Below are 19,241 nucleotides of genomic sequence, written 5' to 3'. Positions count from 1 at the left end.
GCAGATGCTGGAGATCAGAGCTGAAAATGTGTTGCTGGAAAAGCGCAACAGGTCAGGCAGCATCCATGGAGCAGAAGAGTTGATGTTTTGGGCATGAGCCTTTCTTTAGGCATGAGCATGAGCCCTATATAAGTTTCAGATAGGTCATGAGCCCTATATCAGTTTCAAGCAAGCTAAAATTATCCTAAAATGTACCATTCTTACACACCTGTGGACTCACCCTGAGAGTGGAGGAGAGCATTTGTAAAGGAGCACCAATGAATGAATGAAATTGAAAATTAAGAAATTGCTAAGGAAGAGAAGATTGCAGCTGTTGAGTGAATGAGACTGTTGGAGTCCTTTAAATGAGGATGACCAAGTCAGTGAAGTCAAGTAAGTGTAAAATTTCTCTGAAAATGATTCAACTTTCTATTTTTGAAAGCTGCCAGATACAAATTCTGTTGTATCAAGTTGTAGCAGGTTATTGGCAATTGTATTGATTTCTTCATTGAATTTTAATGCATTAAATAAATATATATCACTGACTGTTATTGTTGACACTGTAATGTAGGCATATTGCACCTTTTCATTTAGAGTTGTAGGTGGTAATTGCATCAACTTTAGTACCATGCACCACCATGTGCATATGTGTTTGTGGTGCGGAGGAAGGTGGTGGAGGTAGCAGGGAGAGATTGAAGTATTTTAAATTTTCAGTACAAAGTGTACTACTTTCTGAGCACAAGATGTGACACTCACATTTATTGAAATATGTTTGGATGTCACTGAAGATCAGGTTGTAAGTTTGCTTGCTGAGCTGGAAGATTTATTTTCAGGTAACATGATCAGTGATCCTCCATTGAAGTGCTGGTGTACAGTCCTGCTTTCTATTTGTGTGTCTTGGTCTGTGGGATGGGTGATTTCACTTCCAATTCTTTTTCTGAGAGTCATAGAGATGTACAGCATGGAAACAGACCCTTCAGTCCAACCTGTAAATGCCGACCAGATATCCTAACCCAATCTAGTCCCACCTGCCAGTGCCCGGCCCATATCCCTCCAAACCCTTCCTATTCATATACCCATCCAAATGCCTTTTAAGCGTTGCCTCTGGCAGCTCATTCCATACACGTACCACCCTCTGCGTGAAAAAGTTGCCCTGTAGGTCTCTTTTATATCTTCCCCTCTATGCCTTGTAGTCCTGGACTCCCTGACCCCAGGGAAAAGACTTTGCCTATTTACCCTATCCATGCCCCTCATGATTTTGTAAACCTCTATAAGGTCACCCCTTAGCTTCCGACACTCCAGGGAAAAAATGACCCAGCCTGTTCAGCCTCTCCCTATAGCTCAAATCCTCCAACCCTGGCAACATCCTTGTAAATCTTTTCTGAACCCTTTCAAGTTTCACAACATCTTTCTGATAGGGTGGAGACCAGAATTGCACGCAATATTCCAACAGTGGCCTAACCAATGTCCTCTACAGCCGCAACATGACCTCCCAACTCCTGTACTCAATTCTCTGACCAATAAAAGAAAGCTACCAAATGCCTTCTTCTCTATACTATCCACCTGCGACTCCACTTTCAAGGAGCTATGAACCTGCACTCAAGGTCTTTGTTCAGCAACACTCCCTAGGACCTTACCATTAAGTGTAGAAGTTCTGCTAAGATTTGCTTTTCCAAAATGCAGTACCTTGCATTTATCTGAATTAAACTCCATCTGCTACTCCTCAGCCCATTGGCCCATCTGGTCCAGATCCTATTGGAATCTGAGGTAACCTTCTTTGCTGTCCACTACACCTCCAATTTTGGTGTCATCTGCAAACTTACTGACTGTACATCTTATGCTCTCATCCAAATCATTTATGTAAATGACAAAAAGTAGAGGACGCAGCACCGATCCTTGTGGCACTCAACTGATCACATGCCTCCAGTGTGAAAAACAACCCTCCACCACTCTCTGTCTTCTACCTTTGAGCCAGTTCGTATCCAGATGGCTAGTTCTCCCTGTATTCCGTGAGATCTAACCTTGGTAATCAGTCTCCCATGGGGAACCACGTCGAACTGTTGAAAAATGGAGTCCAAGTCGACATGTTTGTTCATTTAGTTCTGGTTTGAATGCCAGGCCTCTTTGTTTCACCTGTCCCAGGGTGGATTTATTGCCCCAGTCAAACTGGTGCCCCTCGTTGTCTGTGTGTAAGAATACTAGTGATAGTTGGTCGTGTCTTTTGGTGGATATTTGTTGCTTGTGTATCCTGGTAGCCAGTCTGTCTGATGTAATGTTTGTTGCAGCCCTTGCAGGGTATTCTGTATATAACATTTGTTCCGCTGCTCGTTGCTATAGGGTCCTTTAGATTCATCAAGAGCTGTTTCGGTGTGTTGGTAGGTTTGTGGCCGACCATGATGCCAAGGTGTTGGAGTCATCTCACTGATGATGTTACCTAGCATGGTGACAAAACATCTGAGAACAAATCTTCCAGTTCACCAAGCAAGCTTACAACCTGAGCTCCAAATCTTCACAAAAAACATGTTACTGAAGGTCATAGTGTAATATGTACGAGTGATAAAAAAACTCATTTCTGTGAAAAGAATCTCAGCATAGCGGGTAAAATCATAAAAGCACATGCAACAAAACATTCCAATAGTTCATTTTCATTCATTCCTCTTGATGTTTTCTTCTAATGCTTCTCGTTTCTGAAGGGTAACGACTCCTTGGGTAAAATTTAATGGGTTTTGTCATGCCGCAGTGCTTCATTGATCTTGTTTTCTTCATTTAAAAGCCTAAAGCACATATCAACAAGCTATTTGATTCTATGATATATTGTAGCTGAACTTGATGCTTTTCTGAAGGGATCTGTAACTGCACTTTTTAGTTGTTGTCAACAGATAGCAGCAATATTAAGGATTCTGTACGACATTTGTATTTAAATTTTTTTAATTCCCTCCATTTCTTCCCCAATTCACTGCTACTCCAAAAGACATGTTCCCAACATTGATTTCAGCTTTCTTTTCATATACTGTCTTTGCTTCTAAGAGAACCTGATCCAATTACAAATTTGTATTTACCCTGCTCGACCTTCAGAGGCAAGTATTCATTGACAAAATAGATCTGGGCATGTTTTTGTTGAATGATATTTTGGAATTTTAAAAGTTTTGCTGATGCTTTGAGACAATGTTGTAAATGATACTTCCTATTAAAATTAACCAGGGCATGCTTTTGTAGGTAAGAGTAGCTGTAATACATTGAATCTTCTATTTAATGCCTAGTTTTCCTCAATAAGGGAGGCTGGTTAAGCACGGAACAAGCAACTGGCGTTTGAATTGAACTAGGATAAGCCAAGAAACAAAGACTGGTTGTTAGTTTCCTGTTTTGGCAAATTGGTGACTAACAATGTAACATGGTAGCAGAGAATTAACTTCAGTGTCTTCAGGTGGTGAGATAGATAAATGAAAAACTGAAAGAACTGTGGATGCTGGAATTGAGAAACAAAAACAGAAAATCCTGGAAGAATTCAGTACTCTGGTAGCATCTGAGGAGAGAAATTAGAGTTAACGTTTCGGGTCCAGTAACCCTTGTTTGGGGGTAAATGAGCATTATTTTTCCAACGAAAGTATTGCTTCTGTAAATATGATTGCCCACCAGTTTTTTTTAGAATTTGAGCCATACAGTCAATGGAAGAAAGAGTTGGAAATATGACTTGGATTATTTCTAGAACAAAGATGCACGATATGGCTTTGTTTTTGCCAGGTTAAAATAAGATTAGAAGTAAAGTGTTTTCACAACTTGATGTAAGTGACTTGGATACTGAAGTGGGATGGTGAAAGTGAGGACTGCAAATGCTGTAGATTAGAGAGTGTGGTGCTGGAAAAGCACAACAGGTCAGGTAGCATCCAAGGAGCAAGAGAATCGATGTTTCAGGCAAAAGCCCTTTATTAGGAATGAGGAGTTACTTGATGAAGGGCTGTTGAATGACTTTTGCCTGAAACGTCATATTTCCTGCTTCTCGGATATTGCCTGATTAAATTGCAATTTATGGGCAAAATTTGCAAAAAAAGATCATTTATCAGAAACTTATGTGGGATGGCCAGTCTTTGATAAATTTGAACAGATAGGCAGCTTGTATGTGGAAAACTACATCATAGATCTTGATAAATTATACCAAAGACAGCAAAAATTTAACCTAGAAATTCCCAAATCCATGCATATGATCAATTTATTAGATTGTTTGGCAATCTCACATATGGATGGACTTTTAGTTTTGATGGCTTTGGGTTTAGACTAAAATTCTCTTAGACTGTTTCCTTAATTAATGTTTTGGGAAAAAGACTTAATTTCAGTTATTTCTGTGCATGTCCCAAGTTGAAGATTTTGCAGTGATACAGAAATAAAGAACTCCTTGATACCGATTTTCTAAAATTGCTGGCATCCTAGTTGTAGGCACCCATGCTGAAAGATGTTCAAAGATATGTTCAACTGCTTTTGATTTGTGGATCAAAACAAAAGCTGAGATTGAGAAGGCATTTGAAAATGAATGAATACCAGAAATGCATGGAGAATACTTAATTGGTGTTTTCAGTGCGAGTTCCAGGTGATATGGCTTGAGAAAGATGTCTGAAAATCACATATTGCATAAATAGCAAGGAAAGTAAATAAAAAGTCTGAACAGACAATCGGAAATTTTTTAATGAAAAAATGTAAAAGATGCTAACAAGAGAATTTACAAATGACAAATTTAGGTGCATATATGAATACTTTACTTTAGAGTGGTTATATACTGCTGCAGAAAGTACATTCAGCAGTGGTTGATGTGAGAGAAATCATGCATTCATTGATGTACTGTTACACAACATACAGATGTGTCAGCCAAATTACAAACTACAGAGCTCTGGATTGGGCAATTTCAAAAATATTTTAGGAGATGTGTCTCACAGGAGGAAAAGATCACATACAGTGGGTAGGACCTTCAGTCTAAAGCGACAGTGATAAGAGAGCTATCGTAGCCTGACAAGGTGACAGAGGTAAATGTTTAGCGCCTTATCTGCAAAAGGACCGAGACAGAAGTTCCTTTGAAAGGATGTGTTCGTGCCTGCCAGTGTAATAAAAGTAATAGGCAGTAAGAGAGGCTGAACATAGAGAATTGGAAAGAATTTTGGTGATGTTCTAAGTTTGCAAAAAGAGGTTACCCTGCTGTATCACATGAATGGATCTACAGATAAAACTTTTCCCTGATGGAAGCTAAGCTGGTAGTCAGAAGTTTTGAGAAATATTTATCTGACAAGATCAGAATAAATTCAGTTACAGTGGGATAGGCCTTTTTAAAGTAAGTTGTTTTAGGTGCCCGTTTGTGAAGAAGCAAGCCAGCAGATCTAGTAAGGCTAACCTCATTCAAACAGAAATGTTTCCCCAGTCCATGGGAATCAGGGGAAACCACTGCTTAGAGTCTTGCTGGTAAAAGGAGACTGGTTGTAGTTCTTGGATGTCAGTCATCACAGCTGCAGGACATCTCTGCAGGAATTCCTCAGAGTATTGCCAGAGGCCTAACCATCATCTGCTGCTCCATCATTGATCGTCCCTCTACCATAAGGTCAGCACTGGGGGTATTCACCAATGATGCACAATATTCAGCACCACTTGTGAATCCTTAGATACCAAAGTAGTCCATGTCCAAATGTAGAAAAATTATTTGCTCCACAATGTTTACTTGTTTTGAAGTTATAAAGTAGCCTAATCGCCAAGGTTCTAATGCTCCATAAGCTGATGTCAAAAAACTCTGTGGCACCATACACACTCTTTTATCTATACAGTGTTTTTAGGAAATTAATAATTATCTGTTTCCAAATAAGAATGAAGGATCGTATGAATGTAGTTATTTGGAGAGCAGTTATCCTGACATCATGAGCTTCATGACTCATGTTCATTCTTTGGAAAAGCTCGAACGGACCAATAGTCTGCTTCTCAGTTTTTCTCCAAGAACTGAAACTTGGAGCAGTCATAATAAATTTGTTACTGAGAATGAAGAAGGAGCCCCTGAACTCCAAATTTTAACCCCGGTCCAATCAAAATGGGTGGGATGTTGGCCGGACTGAGGTGATTATTTTGACCCCTGAAATTATCCCCTCATGCAAAACCCTGACTTGTGACCTACCAGAAAAGGAGAATACTCCTTCAAGAAGACACCAAAGACATCAAGATGCTTCATTGCCAATGTACAGGGTTATATTTGAGGACTCAGAGGGATGAGGACAAACCTTCAATCAGCCCAACTATCCAGCCTTTCAGATTTGCCCACCGTGCAGCAGTGACTGCAGAGCTGTTGGAAATTAGTGTAATTTTAAAACTGTATGTATCTGGTGCATCCTGTATAACATGAAATCTCATTTAATTGCTGTGTACAGCAATTACTTGCATTTCTGAAGTATAAGTAAATTCTAATAAACTAGATAAAAGGAAGGTGACAATAAAGATCACCAAGGTTCTAATGCTCCATAAGCTGATGTCAAAAAACTCTGTGGCACCATACACACTCTTTTATCTATACAGTGTTTTTAGGAAATTAATAATTATTTGTTTCCAAATAAGAATGAAGGATCGTATGAATGTACTTATTTGGAGAGCAGTTATCCTGACATCATGAGCTTCATGACTCATGTTCATTCTTTGGAAGAGCTCGAACGGAAGATTGACACAGCATAAACGGCTAGTCCCTAAAAATTAGGGATATCAACATTTGCTTGAGGTCAAAGAGCAGTCCTCATCAGGCTACCCTTGTAGGTGGCCATCTTCATCAAAGCAGCTGGCATCTTCAGATGGACCAGAAAAGATTCAGGGGAAAACCCATGGAAGGGTTGTGTAGCACTTTGAAATGTGAGCAGGGTGCTCCCTTCACAACTTTAATAAGACCAACAGACTTTGTGCAGACTATTCAGAACACTTCAGCATTCTGCCATTTTGATGATTTTGAATTGTCATTTATTGCTGTTTCTGATGTAATAATAAGCTAAATTAGTTATTGCTTAAATTGTTCTGAATGCACTTACAGTAAAATTTGTGTTGCGCAATGTTAGGACCGCGTGGTGTCACAGTGGTTGGCACTACTGCCTCAGCACCAGACACCAGGTTCGATTCCAGCCCTGGGCAACTATCTGTGTGGGTGTTTGCACATTCTCACCCGTGTCTGGGTGCTCTGGTTTCTTCCCACAGTCTGAAAATGTGCAAGTTAGATGGATTGGCCATGGTAAATATGCGTTTGAAGGAATAAATATTTCTCAATATCAGAAATAATATCTTTTTGAGTGAGATTTCCTCTCACCATTTCTTCATTTTTTGATACGGGCTGATTGCCTCGCAATAGTTTTGTGATTGTTGGAAAATAATTTTGAGACCCTAAACAAAGTGATATCAGAACTTTGTTACATGCTTTTGTATTTGGGGAATAAAAGTTACTGAAATTATATAGGACTTGTAAATGTTAATAGAGCCAGGGAGATTTACAGCCCAGAAAAAGGCCTTTCGGTTCACTGAGATTGTGCTAATCCATAATAAGCACCTAACTATTCTAATTCTATTTGCCAGCCCTTGGCCCATAGCCTTATATACCTTGACATCATAGGTGCTCTTCTAAATATTTCTTAAATGTTATTTAACCACCCATTCAGGCATTGAGTTCCAAATTCTCACCACCCTCTAGATGAAAACTGTTTTTGTCACATCTCCTTTAAACCTCATGCCCCTTAGCTTAAGTGTATGCCTTAAGGGCGGCACGGTGGCACAGTGGTTAGCACTGCTGCCTCACAGCGCCTGAGACCCGGGTTCAATTCCCGACTCAGGCGAAAGACTGTGTGGAGTTTGCACGTTCTCCCCATGTCTGCGTAGGTTTCCTCCAGGTGCTCCGGTTTCCTCCCACAGTCCAAAGATGTGCGGGTCAGGTGAATTGGCCATGCTAAATTGCCCGTAGTGTTAGGTAAGGGGTAAATGTAGGGGTGTGGGTGGGTTGCGCTTCGGCGGGTCGGTGTGGACTTGTTGGGCCGAAGGGCCTGTTTCCACACTGTAAGTCTAATCTAATCTAATCTTAAATCATTGATCCCTTTGAGGAAAAAAGCTTATTCTTGTCCATACCACTTCTAATTTTATACAGCCCAATCATGCCTCTCCTCAGCCTCCTCTGCTCCAAGGAAAACATCTCCAGTCTGTTCCCAATCTCTTCTCACATCTAAAACTTTACAGTCTAGGTAACACCCTGCTAAATCTTCTCTGCAGCATCTCCAGTGTAATCACATCCCTTTTATAATGTGGATTCCAGAACTGCATACAATAATCTTGCTATAGCCTAACCAACACTTTATACAGTTCCAGCAGAACCTCCCTTGTCTGAAAATATGCCTCTGCTAATAAAAACAAATATCTCAAATGTCTCCTTAACCACTTTACCTCCCTGTACTATTAATTTAATGGACTGATGGACATACACACCAAGGCCTCTCTGATCGTCTGTGTTTCCTAGGATTCTACCGTTCATCAGCATTCCGTTCCCTGGTTTGTTCTGCCTCAGTACATCACCTCACATTTTTTCAGGTTTAATTCTGTTTGCCACTGATCAGCCCACTTAACAGCCGGTCTGTGCCCTCCTATAATCTAAGGCTTTCCTCCTATTTACTCACTGACTTTTGTATCATCTGTGAATTTACTGATCAGCTCTCCTATATAGTATTTATGCAGTTTATAAGTCTATAATTTGTATGTACCACTAATAGCAAGGGCCCCTGTATTGATCCTTGTGGAATCCCACTTGATGAAGGCATCCAGTCAGAAAAAAAATCACCCCTAGACCATCATCCTCTGCTTTCTGCCACTCAGCCAATTCTGGATCCAATTAGCCAAATTTCCTTGGATACCTCAATGGACTTTTGCTATCAGTCTGCCACATAAGGCTTTCTCAAAAGCACCTTATCATGGCCTAGTGGAACTTCAGCAAGATTTACGTCAAGTGCATTGTCCTCACCTGCACATCTGGTGACCTCATCAAGAAAATTCAATCAAGTTGATTAGACATGACCTCACCTTAACAAGACCATACTGACTGCTTTTGATTACTCCCTGTTAACTCTCCACAGGAAGATTAATTCTGTCCTATATTGCTTCCCTCCCACTAAGGTTAGACTCACTGACCTCTAGTTTAATGGTTTACCCTTTCTCCTTTCTTGAAGACTGTACCTTATTAGCTGTCCTTTGGCACCTCTCCTGTAGTTAGAGAGGAATTGCCAGCCTTGGCTCACTCAACAGCTTGGGATATACTTTCTCCGACTCTGCCTGTTTGTCTCCTGCAATGATGCTGCTCCTTCAACAAGGATATTTTGTCCTTAGTTATTTTCAAAAGAGGTCATAAAGGCAGAGATACTGAAATGTCTGTGAATGAGCCTAATTTAACAATGTCAGGGGAGTGGTCAGTTCTCCTGGTTCAGGTCTTTTCTAGTTTTTTTTCTAGCTTTTAGTTGTAGCAGAGAAGCTGCTTCAATCCAGAGAAAAGTTCCAAGCTTCAGCAGATGGTTCCTAGCTGGCTATGCTCTTTGAAATCTCTCCTGTTTGGACGAACTTGTGTTTGAATTTACCTTTTGCCAAGAGGTGTGTTTATGTGATAAGAGAATTGGAACAGCTCCTTAGTCAAGTCACTACTCGAGTCAGTTGATCAATAGTTAAGTTATTCTAAATTCTGTTTTCTTTGTTCGTGTTTCAATTATAGTGATTAAATAAATTCCATTATGCTTAAAGCCGAGTGGTTTTATCTACTTTTAAGCCTGCCAGATCACTTGGAATCTCCTCCCTCTCTGTTCATTTCCTCAATTGTACCTTTTATTGGAATACCTTTTCCCTGTTCCTTGAATGGGTCCCACTGCTCAGACAAGCATTAACTTAAAAGTATCTTCTCCCAGTTTACTCTGGCCAAATAATTTCTGATGTAAAATCAGCCTCACCCCCCCCCCACCCCCCCCCCCCTCCACCCCACCACACCCACACCCACACCCCTCACGCACCCCCTGCGCGCGCACGCACACGCACACTCACAAGCACACATCCTTGTTTAAAACTCTGACTCCAGGCTTATCTTTGTCCTTTTCCACAACAGTTATGTATCTAATGGAATTACTGGTGTCTGCAAAATAGTCCTCAACTGATAGTTGAATCAATTGCCTGACTTCATTGTTTAAAGTTAAGTCCACTGCCTCATGCCTTGTAGGGCCTTCTGTGTATAGGCTAAAATAGATTTTAATTTGTCTGAGGTTGTATTTGATTAAATCTTTTGGAATCACTAATGTTTATAATTTAATGAGTTTAGTTTCTAAAATCGATTGGGTATTCACCCATCCTTCTAGTCTGTTTGGGTTAACATTCTAAACCAAAACATGTTTTAACAATGTGCTAATCCTTTTCTGTGGTCACCAATCAAATAGATGTTTTCTCACTCCATGTATGCAATTAGAATTGTGAATTTTAAGGTGGTGAATGAGGTGCCACTCAAACAGGCTGCTTTGTCCTGTTGTCCTTGAGTTGTTGGAGCTACAATTATCCAGGTACATGGAAAGTACACTGTTATGCTCCTGACTTGCGCCAAGATAATGGATAGACTTTAAGGAGGTGCAAGTCAAGCTAGCTGCTGTTGAATTACCAATCCCTGGCTTGCTCTTACTGGTGTAATGTTTACATGCTTGGTCCAGTTTAGATTCTGGGTGATCCCTAAAACTTTAATAATATGTTGTACAGTGATGGTAATGCTCTTAAATGTGCTGGACATTTGTGTGATGCAAATGTAACTTGAAGCCAGTCAATCTAAGCTTGAATGATCTCCACCTCTTGGTGCATGCTGTCAAAGGTTTTTTTTTGTTTGATGAGTTGCAAATGGAACTGAACACTCCTTGGTTCTCACCTTAAGATGGTGGAATGGTCACCATTTGAAGCAGAAGATGGCCAGATCTAGGATGTTACCTTGAGGATTTGTGGGACTAACTTATTGGTCTTCAACATCATTATCTTCAAACCGTTTACCTTTATACTAGATATGACAGCAACCTTTTGAAGTGTTCTCTTCATCCCCCTTCCTGATTCTCATTGAGTTCAGTTTAACTAAGGCTGCTTACTACCACAGTCGTTCCTTGATGTCAAAGACACCTCATCTCTGGAATTCAATTCAGCTTTTTACATATTTGAACCTGGAGTTTAATGAAGTTAGAGATTGAGTGGCTACTACAGAACCCACGCTGAGTGTTGATGAGCAACTTATTGTTGAATCTAGGTTTTGCTTGATAGCACTATTGACAACAGCTTTCAAAACTTTGAGAGTGGACTGATTGGGCAATTGGATTTATCCTGCTTTTCGTGGACAGGACACAGTGCAGTTTTTCATATTGCTGACAAGATGCCAGTTCTGCAGGACCAGACTGCAGTACTACAACTGGGATGTTAGCTAGACCTTGACAGTATTCAGTGCCTTCTGGCTGAAGATAGTTGTCAAATGCTTCAAGAAGCCATGGTTTTTGAAATTTTTTTAAATAACTTTCACACAGGCAGGGAAGCTTTTTTGACCTCCTTGAGTCAAGTACTTTCTGGGGACAAGATGAAGAGACATTTAAGAGACAGTAACACTACCTCAGGATTATTTGAAAGAAAAAGTCAAATTTTGAATATTTGACTATATCTGAGCCCTGAATGCACATACTTGACAGCTATTACATTATTCAATTCATGAAATTTCCATATAATTTTTAATACAATAATTGACTCCACCTGCTATTCTGCTGAATTTGACTAATACTTCTCCTTTGTGTCTTTGTTAACAGAAGAAAGAGACTGCAGTTTGCCCTATAGATGTAGGCCAATAAGAAAGTGTTCCATAAAACATAGAAATGAGAATAGTACTAGGGTGTCTTGTTGAATGTTGCTTGTTTTTGTTTATGTGAAAACCATGATCTACATTGTATTTCATTATGCAAGATGAATATAAATCAGTTTCTGACTTGCTGTTAAGATACTTAAACAAACGTTTGCTTTTTTTTGTGAAGGTGAAGTTAACTTTTGCTTACCCAATAAAATGCACAAGGTTAGGGCGAAGACTCATTATGGTTAAGGTGCCTCTGCAGTTGATCATTAACTGAGGAGTTTAAGATGTTAGTTGTTAGGCTTAACATGTCTGATTTTAACTACACTTTTACATATTAAATAATTAATTTCCTTTTATATCATATTGTAAAGTGCTGTTGAAAACCACCTGTTGATATGTGCGAACACTTTGAGTTGCAGAATGCAACCCAGTCTGTTTTAGCATTTTGTTGGTGACCTGCGTATTATGTATCAATTTCTCAATAATTGTGATAAGTTTGTTATTTAGATTTGTACAGCACAGAAACAGATCCTTTGGTCCAACTCATCCATGCCAACCAGATATCCTAAATTAATTTTGTCCCATTTGCCAGCACTTGGCCTGCATCCCTTTAAACCCTTTCCATTCATGTATCCATCCAGATGCCTTTTAATTGTTGAATTGTACCAGTTTCCATCACTTCCTTTGGCAGTTCATTCCACATACTCACCACCCTTTGTGGGAAAAGGTTGCCCCTTACAGCTCTTATAAATGTTTCCCCTCTCATCCTAAACCTATGCCCTCTAGATTAGATTAGATTACTTAGTGTGGAAACAGGCCCCTCGGCCCAACAAGTCCACACCGACCTGCCGAAGCGCAACCCACCCATACCCCCACCCCTACATATACCCCTTACCTAACACTATGGGCAATTTAGCATGGCCAATTCACCTGACCCGCACATCTTTGGACTGTGGGAGGAAACCGGAGCACCCGGAGGAAACCCACGCAGACACGGGGAGAACGTGCAAACTCCTCTAGTTCTGGACTTCCCCCACCTTAGGGAAAAGACCCCATGTATTTATCCTATCCATGCCCCTTATGATTTTCCAAAGTCACCCCCCAGCCTCCGACACTCCAGGGCAAACAGCACCAGCCTATTCGGCCTCTTCCTCTAGCTCAATTCCTCCAGCACTGGCAACATCCTTGTACATCTTTTCTGAGCCCTTTCAAGTTCCACAGCACCCTTCCAAAAGGAGGGAGACCAGAATTGCACACAACATTCCAAAAGTGGCCTAACCAATGTCCTGCCCAGCCACAACATAACCTGCTAACTCTTTTACTCAATGCACTGACCGATAAAGGAAAGCTTATTAATCATTTTTATAAACTTCATAAGGTCGCTGCTCCGACACTTCAGGGAAAATAGCCCCAGCCTATTCAACCTCTCCATGTTGCTCAAACCCTCCAACCCTGGCAACATGCTTGTAAATCTTTTCTGCACCCTTTCAAGATTCAGTGTCTTTCCATTAGCAGGGATACCAGAATTGAATCACTGGGCAGTGATTATTGTTCACGATTTGGTTATTAACATAACTAACCATGTGCATTGTGGGGATTGAGTTTTTGGCAAAAGATGAAAAAAAATCCATAAAAGATTGGTTGGTAAGTTAGGCTCATTCTTTAGCAAAAGCAAAAAAAACTGTGGATGCTGGAATCAGATATACAAACAAGAAATGCAAGACAAAAGTCAAATTTATAGCATCCATGGTGAGATTGAGTTTTTTTAAATTTAAGTTTGACTTTTCTACATAATCCTAGCTTTTACATATTATGTTTCTACCTTGGGTATCTACTTTCCAACTATTCTTGTGTTTTTCTGGCAGAGATCAGGATCAAGAATGTTGGCTAGTTATATTATTTACTTTTGTGTGTGTATCCCTATTTTTTTTCTCTCTCTTCCCCCTCCTGTCCCAATTCCCCTTCTTTCTTTTTTCTTCTCTTTCTCCTCTTTCTCTCTTTTCATCTCTTTCCTTTTCTCTCTTATTTCTGTCTTTATCCTTCCTCCCTTCCTCCCCATCCCACCCTTTAATTACTTTTTTACTCTTTCGATGAAAATATTAACTCTGCCCATCAACAGTGACAAGTAATAACAAACAGCTTGCTTCATTAACAATAACATCATAAAGATGATGCAAAACCTGAAAGTTCTAACTTAGGTGGGAAATTATTCAGATGTACTACTGTAAACAGACCACAGCATAATTTAATTTACAGTTGAGGTTCAACTCTAAAAATACAGTAAATCTATTGAGAGGCAAAGATCTTTTTCAGCTGCAATTGATATATTGCCTTGATACGTCACTTCAGCACATTTCCCTAATAGCTAATCTACTTTCATGAATTCATGTCAGTTATATAATTGAATCATATCTGATATCATTATTTTCTTCTTAAAATGTTTTGCCTAAATCTGAGAATATTTTCAATGTCAAAACAGAAAAAGACTTTAAATTTTATATTTGATGTTATGGGGAGAAATTCCTGCTGCAATGTGATTATCTACCTTTACTCATGCTTCCCTGAAAGGTAGTAAAGCAATAACTAAGTATATGTTTCCACTTAAAAATGAAATGTTGTGATCATTTGTGCATACTCAATTGCACTTGTGGCCTTACACTATAATCTTAAATTAGTTGCAACATCTGGAATAAAGCAGGAGCAATTACAATCAGCCATAAGACCACAGGACTTCGGAGCAGAAAATAGGCTGTCCAGCCCATTGAGTTTGTTCAACCATTTAATCATGGCTGATAAGTTTCTCAACACTATTCTCCCACTTTCTCCCTGTAACTCTTGATCCCCTCAATACTCAAGAACTTATAGATCTTAGTCTTAAGTATACTCAATAAGTCTTCTCTGGCAATGAATTATTCCTTTAGTAAGGAAGTTCCTGACTTCAATGAAAAGAAAGTTGACTAATTGTCAGATTGTATACAAATTGTACAGGAACCAGACTATTTAACAGTCACCAGAAGCACCAATTTGTATACAAATGGATCTACCATAGAAATACTGTGGTTAAAAGAGCAAATCACAGAATTTTGCAATGACTAACATGCCACCTGAGTCACCACTTGAACGACTGAAGTCAGGCGTGTTATAGCATGCTTTCCACTTGCTTGGATGAGTGCAGTTCCCAACGACATTCACAAAGTTTATCATCGTTCAGGACAATGCTTGATTTGTTATCCATCCACCACCTTCAACTTCAACTATCTTGCATTGCAGCAACTCATCAAGAATTCAATAGCACCTTTCAAACCCTCACCCTCGACCAACTAGAAGGACAAGGATGGCAAGCCATCACCACGACCATTCTCCTCAAAGACGCACACCATCCTGACTTGCTATTCCTTCACTGTTGAGTCAAAAACCTGAAATCCTTTTTTTATCAACAGCATTGTGGTTGTGCCTACCCTCTCATTACCTCTTCAAGGGTAATTGTGAATGGATAGCATGTTGACTGAGCGGATGATGCCAAATCTGATTAGATAAAGAGAAATATATTTTCTTTGGAGTATGCTTTGGAATGTTTTGAGGTTGTGAATGAAAATAGTTGTTTAAGTGCAAATCATCTTTTTGAAAGAATATAGAAATATATTTTTTGATTCTTGAACATTTGTGACCACTTCATTGGGTTTGCCCGCTTATATGCAATCTGTATTTGAATGCATATCCCTTATTGCAATAGACTGTCATTTATGTGTTCATTGATAAAATGTGTTTTATTGATAGAATTTGGAGTAGACGCTGACAAGCGCTGGGAGTGAAGATATGTTCCGTAACAGCCTGAAGATGCTCCTCAGCGGTGGGAAGTCGAACCGCAAGAATCGGTCAAGTGGTAGGTGGTTTGTTTCTCATGTTTTGCATTTTGACTCTCATATGTACAATTTCTCTGACTGTTTTTTACCTTTGCCTTTAACTAGAAGCAGGTTCATTGTTCCTTGAAAGTGGAGTCTCCGGTAGATAGGATCGTGAAGAAGTGTTTCGTATGCTTTCCTTTATTGGTCAGAGTATTCAATATAGCAATTGGGAGGTTATATTGTGGCTGGACAGGACATTATTTTGGAATATGGTGTGCAATTCTTATCTCCCTTCTATAGGAAGTGTTTTGTGAAACTTGGAAGGGTTCAGAAAAGATTTACAAGGATGTTCTCAAGGTTTAATTATAGGGAGAGGCTGAATAGGCTGGGGCTGTTTTCCCCGGAGAGTTGGAGGCTGAGGGGTGACCTTATAGAGGTTTATAAAATCATGAAGGGCATGGACAGGATAAATAGATGGGTCTTTTCCCTGGTTTGAGAGAAGTCCAGAGCTTGAGGGCATAAGTTTAGGGTGAGAGGGAAAAGATTTAAAAGGGACCTAAGGGACAACTTTTTCATGCGTATGTGGAATGAGCTGGTGGAAGCTGGTATAATTGCAACATTTCAAAAGCATTTGGAAGGTTTTATGAACAGGAAGGGTTTAGTGGGATATAGGCCAACTGCTGGCAAATGAGTCTAGATTAATTTAGGATATCTGGTCGACATGGACAAGTTGGACTAAAGGGTCTGTTTCTGTGCTGTACATCTCTTGTGACTCTAAGCTACTTTGATCAGTGTGCTATTGATAGTATAGTGTGCATTAAATGCTCAGTGGTTGAATATGACTGAGTTTGAATAACTATTGGATTTTTATGAAAATCAAGGAATATGAGTATTATGCTGGGCAGTGGAATTGGCATTCAAGATCATGATCCCATTGAATAATGGTACAAACTGGAGGGGCAGTAGGATTACATTATTTCTAGCATTCCTAAAAGCAAATGCACTAGCTAAATAATTTATTAACGATGTTTTGTGTGTGTGCATGGTGACATTGGATATACAAAGCAATTGATCAAATTAAGTTCACTGTAAGTTGGCCAGGATGCGATTGATTGAATAAATGTTTATGTGCAGCCCCTATCAAGCAATCAATGTGAGAAGTTTGCTACTGTTCAGTTAGTGTCTGATACTGGAGCTTATGTGTATGTAAGCATTAGCTATCATTGTGTTAATCCATCACGTTGATACAAAATCCTCTGAAATTGCGTCCAGTTTAATGTGTAAAATTATTCAACAATTTGTATTGAGGAAGAGAAAACCCATGCGTATCAATTTGCCATAAATTGCTGGACAAAACATGTCACACCACTGTTAGCTTTGTGGAAACTTTTCAAGGTACAAAAAAAACTCCTGAATTTATGCATTTACCAATTAACCCTGTCTCTGCACAAATTTTGGGCTGTTACTTAATATTAGTTGCCTTTTTTAACTTTGATATTTATGGTCTTGGAATTCAACTCATTCTCTCTGTTCGAGAAAGGGAACTATTAAAATTGTGATGTTCCATTTTTGCAGTTATAAATGATTGTTAGAAATTTTAAAAATTAAAAGTATTAACTTCTTTCTTTGTCTCTTTTGTTCTTCCAACACATTTTCCCTTGTTTTTATTTCTCTTTCTGTACCTGATTTGACATTTAATCATGCCATTTCCTATTCTGTTGTACTTCTGATTATTTATCAATCGTTAAATCATATGGCTGATCATTCCAGCATTTACCAAGGTCCTACTTACCTCTGAGTTGTCACCATGCTGCTTTCAGCTTGCAATTCCAGCCATCTGCAGTGCAGAAATTGTCAAGATGAAAAATAAGGGAAATTAACTGACTACAAATCCTGGGTGATTATTTCACTGGATAAGAATTAGTTAGGAGCTGAGAAAGGTTACTTCACTAAATACTAAAATAATGTTCTGGAGTATTATTTTCAATATCAGAGGTATAGTATTGTCTTTTTAAAAAAAGAATAGTTTATGTTGGATTTGTATATAATAATGACTGGAATAACAGCAATTTTAGTGCTTTGGAATATTTACTGATTTGTTCCTCATTCTTATAATGACAACTTATGTCATGCAACATTGACAATCACGTAGGCAAATTACTCATCTGAGGCCCCACAGCCAATGTCTGCATAGCTTCAAGTATATTTGGAATTGTTTGATAATCTGGAATCCAGTTAGAGGCTTAATGAAGTAGTCCAATGATTACGTTTGCTGAAATAAGCCAAGTATTCTGATGTCGTCTATGGAGTGAACCTGGGACTCTATTGTTAGTTCAGCTGTTGGTTGCATACATTTGCTCTGTCATTAGAAGTTGATAATGAGCTTTGTTTTTGTAAAATCTAAAAGACAGGAGATGGAGGATGAAAGAAACAAGCATGAGATAAGCCACATTCCTCCAAAGCAACATCAACAATTCAGAGTTCAATTCTGTTTGAACAACTTTTAAAATTGGAGAGAACTTTAGTTCAGAATTATGCAGAAGCAGAAGTTATTTCAGCCAGGGATTGGAAACAGTGCAAATCTTTGAAGCCCAGCAACATTATAGAGTTGATTGTATAAGTATGCAATTAATAGTCTTCAACTTTAAAACCAAAGCTGCGCCAGTTACTGCATTAAAAATTAAAATTTGAAATGTGAATTCCTTTTTTGTTACTCCAGTTCTTGGCTTTGTGTTCAGATGCTGCTGACAATGCACCACAATCCAAAACCAAAAGGTTTGGGTGCTGGAAATTAGTCATAACTACTGAAAATGCTAGAAATGCTCATCAAATTAAATTGTATCAGTAGAGAATAAAACTGAATAAAGGTAAGATTTTGTGATAGGGAAGAAGACAGGAGAGAGGTGATGGATAGAACACAGTAGTACAGCACAGTAAAGGCTGTTCGGCCCTCAATGTTGTGCCAACCTTTTATCCTATTCTAAGATCAAAGTAACCTACGTACCCTACATTTTACAATCATCCATGTGCCTATCCAAGAGTTGTTTAAATATTTGACTTTACTAGCATGCTAGCAGTGCATTCAACACACCCACCACTCTCTCTGTAAAGAACCTACCACTGATGTCTCCCCTAAATCTTCCTCCAATCACTTTAACATTATGTCCCCTCGTGATAGCCATTTCTGCCATGGGAAAATGTCTCTGGTTATCCACTCTATGCCTCTCATCATCTTGTACACTTCTAGCAGGTCACCTCTCATCCTTCTTCGCTCCAATGAGAAAAGCTCTAGCTATCTCAATCTTTCTTCATAAGACTTGCCCTCCAGTGCAGGCAGCATCCTGGTAAATCTCTTCTGCGCTCTTTAAAAGCTTCCACATCCTTTCTATAATGAGGTGACCAGAACGGAACACAATATTCCAAGTGTTGTCTAATCAGGACTCTATTGAACTGCAGCATAACCTTGCGGTTCTTAAGCTCAATCCCCCTGCTAATGTAAGCCAACACACTATATGCCGCCTTAACAATCTTGTCAACTTAGATGGCAACCAGAG

The 19,241-nt window shown here is 39.3% G+C and overlaps 1 protein-coding gene across 4 annotated transcripts in view; it reads left to right on the top strand.

Moving 5' to 3' along the window:
- Positions 1 to 19,241, top strand: part of LOC132830691 (protein TANC2) — a 996,151-nt gene that overhangs the window by 226,738 nt on the left and 750,172 nt on the right. For all 4 annotated transcript variants that reach the window (XM_060848498.1, XM_060848499.1, XM_060848500.1 and 1 more), the window contains exon 3: positions 15,620 to 15,725. In XM_060848498.1, coding sequence (XP_060704481.1) covers positions 15,659 to 15,725 — 67 coding nt within the window. In that variant the 5' untranslated portion in view covers positions 15,620 to 15,658. The remainder of the gene's footprint in view (positions 1 to 15,619; positions 15,726 to 19,241) is intronic.

This window comes from Hemiscyllium ocellatum, chromosome 32 (genome assembly GCF_020745735.1).
Source record: "Hemiscyllium ocellatum isolate sHemOce1 chromosome 32, sHemOce1.pat.X.cur, whole genome shotgun sequence".
Classification (NCBI taxonomy): domain Eukaryota; kingdom Metazoa; phylum Chordata; class Chondrichthyes; order Orectolobiformes; family Hemiscylliidae; genus Hemiscyllium; species Hemiscyllium ocellatum.
The sequence above is the reverse complement of the archived record's forward strand: the minus strand, read 5'-3'. Positions and strand labels throughout refer to the sequence as shown.